Source organism: Acyrthosiphon pisum, chromosome A2, assembly GCF_005508785.2.
Source record: "Acyrthosiphon pisum isolate AL4f chromosome A2, pea_aphid_22Mar2018_4r6ur, whole genome shotgun sequence".
In the NCBI taxonomy this organism is placed as follows: Eukaryota; Metazoa; Arthropoda; class Insecta; order Hemiptera; family Aphididae; genus Acyrthosiphon; species Acyrthosiphon pisum.
Genome location: NC_042495.1, coordinates 12,841,589 through 12,845,919, shown reverse-complemented (window position 1 = coordinate 12,845,919; position 4,331 = coordinate 12,841,589). Strand labels below are relative to the sequence as shown.

Sequence of the window (4,331 nt, the reverse complement as noted above, 5' to 3'; positions counted from 1 at the left end):
GTTCCGGCCGTCCGGCTAAATTTTTAATACAATATAAAACTTGCCGCGGCCGGACAGATTCGCCGGAACATATGGGGGCGCTGACGTCAGTCCGGCCGACCGGTCTCAGGCGGCCTGTGCAGGCATAACTGACAGGCTGACCGGACCGTGTGTGGCTACCTTTACAGTAATTTGTAATCTATGTTACGTTACTACCAAACACTGGTATTATTATGCATGTATATTGTATACACAATATGCCTTAATTTAGGTTTTACAGGGGAAGGAGATGGGTTCACTCTAAACATGTGTAAATGTTTAAATATGTAGCTCCCAACTTTAATAGTGATCATAATCACCAAAATATAAAATATTTATTATAAATATAAATTATTTCTTATTATTATCAAGTGTATAGCACTTACAATTACTTCTCATGTACCTAACCCATCAATGATTAAATAAATGAGACGTTTAAAAGTACAATTACATACAAAATATTTTCACCCCTCCACCATTGGGATTGCCACTGTTTCAGTAAACATCTATACCTAGTATATATTATGCAAGGTAACCAATTATATGAATTACAAAAAAGGTGTAGACGTCATACAGTTATTATGATATTTTCACAATTTTTAACACAGATTTCTAATCAGTACATATTTTAGGATGTAATAATTCAGTATGTAAATTTATATGAAAAAGATTACTTGAGCAATGTGGTTGATTTGACTATCCATTTCAGATAGTTGAACAGTTTGAAGGTCCAATAATTGTAAAAAGTTATAGGCAAGTGTGTTTATTTGATATGCAACACTAGCTAACGACTGGGTAGTATAGTTTTTTGTTTCTTCTAAAGCCAATCGTTTATTTTCAGCTTGAAAATAATTTCCTTCACAGTATTCAGCAACACGCTCTAAATTTACATGACTGTCTGTCAAACTGTTACGACCTTCCGGTATATCAGCTTGTAACAGCTGTGCCAATTCAGCCATGTTGTCAGAATCACTTCCTAAACCAGATTCTCGACTTGGATCTGAAGTTCCTAGAAATATATTTTAGAAAAAATTAATTATTATCTAGACTTATCCAACAAAATACAAAATTACAAATATTATATGTTATAACCTTACAAAAAAAATAAAAAAATCCTAAAAAGTACAAACTTCTTAACTAAAATTATAAGATCAAATAATAGTTGTCTTAATGGATTGAAGAAACTGACGTAAGTTTACTATTTTGGTTTTAAAAACAACTGAAATAATAATAATTAATAATTACATATTACTTATTAATTATTAAATATAAGTACTTTTACTTTACAATTACTGTCTTTACATACTGACTTTTTAGTGTCATTATCAAAATATGTCAAATATATGTATAGATTGATAATGCTCCAGTAAAGTGACCCGTTGCTCACATATAGTCACAACACAAACAGAAAAGCTGTTATGTGAACACTCAACTATATTACATGACTTGGTAAAGTTTGAGACAATATGCTATTTTATTTTTATTGTGTATATTATAGGTGTTAATCCTAATACTGTATTAGTGCATGTCACAAACTGATAACAATTTATACCAGTGTCTGTATTTATGAAAGTTAAAATGTATTAATTAGTCATTAATATTGTCATTGATCCCAACTATTTTGAACAAGTAAAATTGGAAACCAAAAATTCTCTACCAACAAATATCGGTACAGATTTCTAAGAAAATCGTAAAAGGGTTCTGATAAGGTTCCGGTTTCAATATTTTCAAAAGATCCGAATCAAATACTGGTATATTTAATTTCGGTTCCCTAGTTGATTGAAGCCCTAGTTGATTGATCAATAACACTGACAGATAGTACCTAAATCTTTGTTTACTTCGAGTCTACGAACAGTCATTTTCCCTAGCATAGTTGTTGTAATTACATTATACAATACATTAATACATAAATACTTGTTCAACCTGTATTCGTAAACGTCGTCCACATGGCCATACTTCAATGACATTAACTTATTAAAATAGAACAAGAACGAATAATATGGAACGAAGAAATTAGTTTTATTAAATTAAATAGTTAATAAATTTCACATTAAACTATTAATTATAATTGATAAATCCATATACTCGCACAAAGCCACAAACTGATTGTACTATAACTGTATATAGAACGTAGATGACAATGAATTATGAACTACCTATTATTATTTAGTACGTTCAATGTTGACATGAGCCAGGAGGGGCTTTTGCCCATTAGGCCTCGGTAGTCGGTGGCTCGGTGTCGATAAAACGGTATAGATTATGATAACCATAACTTATCTTCAATAGTTCAGTAGATGTATTAGGAATGTACTCAGAGTTGCCAACCCATGATATTAGTCACTCACTTTGAATTCAATAATGTATTATACGCATCGAGATGTATATACGTACCACGGTCTTAGAAGATCTTCCAAGACCGTGATACGTACTATAAAGATTCCATCGAGATAGATTTTAATAATCATAATATACCTCTATAATTATATTATATCCCGGATTAATATTTCTCTATAATTCGTATTTTAGAATCTAATTTCTGAGTGGAGTAATATGAAGTAATGAATATATTTTACAATGTGTGTGTGTGTGTGTGTGTATTTTTTCTGTTTGTCATCACCTTTTGGCGAATCCCGGAAAAAAAGACCAAGGAAAAAAAGAACACAGAAAAAAAGAACAACAGAAATAAAGAACACGGAAAAAAAGAACAATTTACCATTTTTGAAATTTGAAATTTTTAAAAATGTTAAGAAAGTATCAGTGGCACAACTATGGCTGAAATGTTGGGGAGGCTGTAGCCCCCACCTGACATTACATGAAAATTGGTATCCGGACATTTTCCCCCGGCTGTTTTCGGCGTAGTAGGACATTTTCCCCCAGATAAATTTTTGGATGCGGACAATTTCCCCCCGTTTTTTTTTTAATTTTTAATTATTTACCTTCGAATATAAAATTATAATTTAAAATTAAAATTATTATTTAAAATACACATATTTTTTAGCTTTTGTTCATATATATTTTTTTATTTTTGTAAAAACTATAGGTACGTTAACTAAAAAGTCTTTAATCTTAATTTATACAGCTGGCCAAAAACTCCGACATAAAAATAAATAAGATTGTATAAACAAAATATAATGAATAACTTATACTAAACATTTCGGCATTAAAATGAAACAGTTTGTAAAAAATTCTTTATTTGTTATTCATTTTTTATTCCTAAACACATATTTTTTAGTCCTTTTTCATATTTATTTTTTTTTTTTTTGTAAAAACTGTACCTGTTTGAATATTTAATAATTTAATATTTGCTAGTGAATTTGATCTCTGGAGTGCTTCAATGAACATCCAAATATTTGGATGATTTTACTTTTATTTAAAACTATATTTTTACTTATTTAAATATTATTTGTTATTTTTTTATTGAAATTAAGATTAAAGACTAAAAAGTCTAAAAAGTTAAAGCACGGTTTTTACAAAAAAAAAAAGTAAATAAGTATGATCAAAAGCTAAAAAATATGTGTTAAAAATAATCAATATATATAAAGGAAAGTGTATTTTACCAATAATCAACGCAGGGTCGAACCTATTTGAGTTATCGATTTGAAATTTCGAGGATAGATTTTTATAATATAATTTCATCGGGCACTAAGAAAGAATTTTTCAAAATTTTGATTTTAAAGGGTTGAAATTGATAAAAATAATTTTTTACATGTAATTTGTATATCTATATTGATATAATAATATAACAATATCACAATATTAATTATTTATTTGATAACAGTTACTGATGTTATTGACTGTTACTATAGTAGTAACTGTTATAAATCATTGTTCCTGTTATTTTTTCCCATCACTACCCGGAACACGCTAAAAAATTATTTGAGATATTATATTTATTCAATTTAATTTTTTGAATATTTTTTTTAAAAATGTTTTCGATTGCAGATATTTTTGTCGATGGAATTTTGACACCTCAAATAGTTGTACCAATTATCGGTGATTGTTCCTTCCTTTTCCTTTCAATTTCATTTCATTTGTATAACACTCAAGAAAGATGCCAGGAGATCCGAAATACAATTGTTTCGTATGGGTCTGATAATTGGAATAACTTTATTACTATGTCTTACACTTCAAATGGTGACAACATTTCCACTGCTGAGGCTTATGTTCGTGAAATGGTCAATCCTACTGTCTACGGTTGTTATTGCGAATTGGTTGCAGCTGGAAATATTTTCCCATTTTTATTTGAAATGTATTATAATAATAATATTTATGCTAAATTTGTTGTTGATACATTCCCAGTAAAAAGATTGCAT

General features: G+C 29.0%; 1 protein-coding gene across 1 annotated transcript in view; it reads right to left on the bottom strand.

Moving 5' to 3' along the window:
• The window catches only part of LOC100165377 (abl interactor 2), a 5,033-nt gene extending 2,657 nt beyond the window's left edge, over positions 1-2,376 (bottom strand). Inside the window, exons 1-2 of the mRNA XM_001946614.5 lie at positions 1,942-2,376; positions 693-1,027 (exon numbers count right to left, since the gene is read on the bottom strand). Coding sequence (XP_001946649.1) covers positions 693-1,027; positions 1,942-1,972 — 366 coding nt within the window. The 5' untranslated portion in view covers positions 1,973-2,376. The remainder of the gene's footprint in view (positions 1-692; positions 1,028-1,941) is intronic.
• Between the last annotated feature and the right edge of the window lie 1,955 nt (positions 2,377-4,331).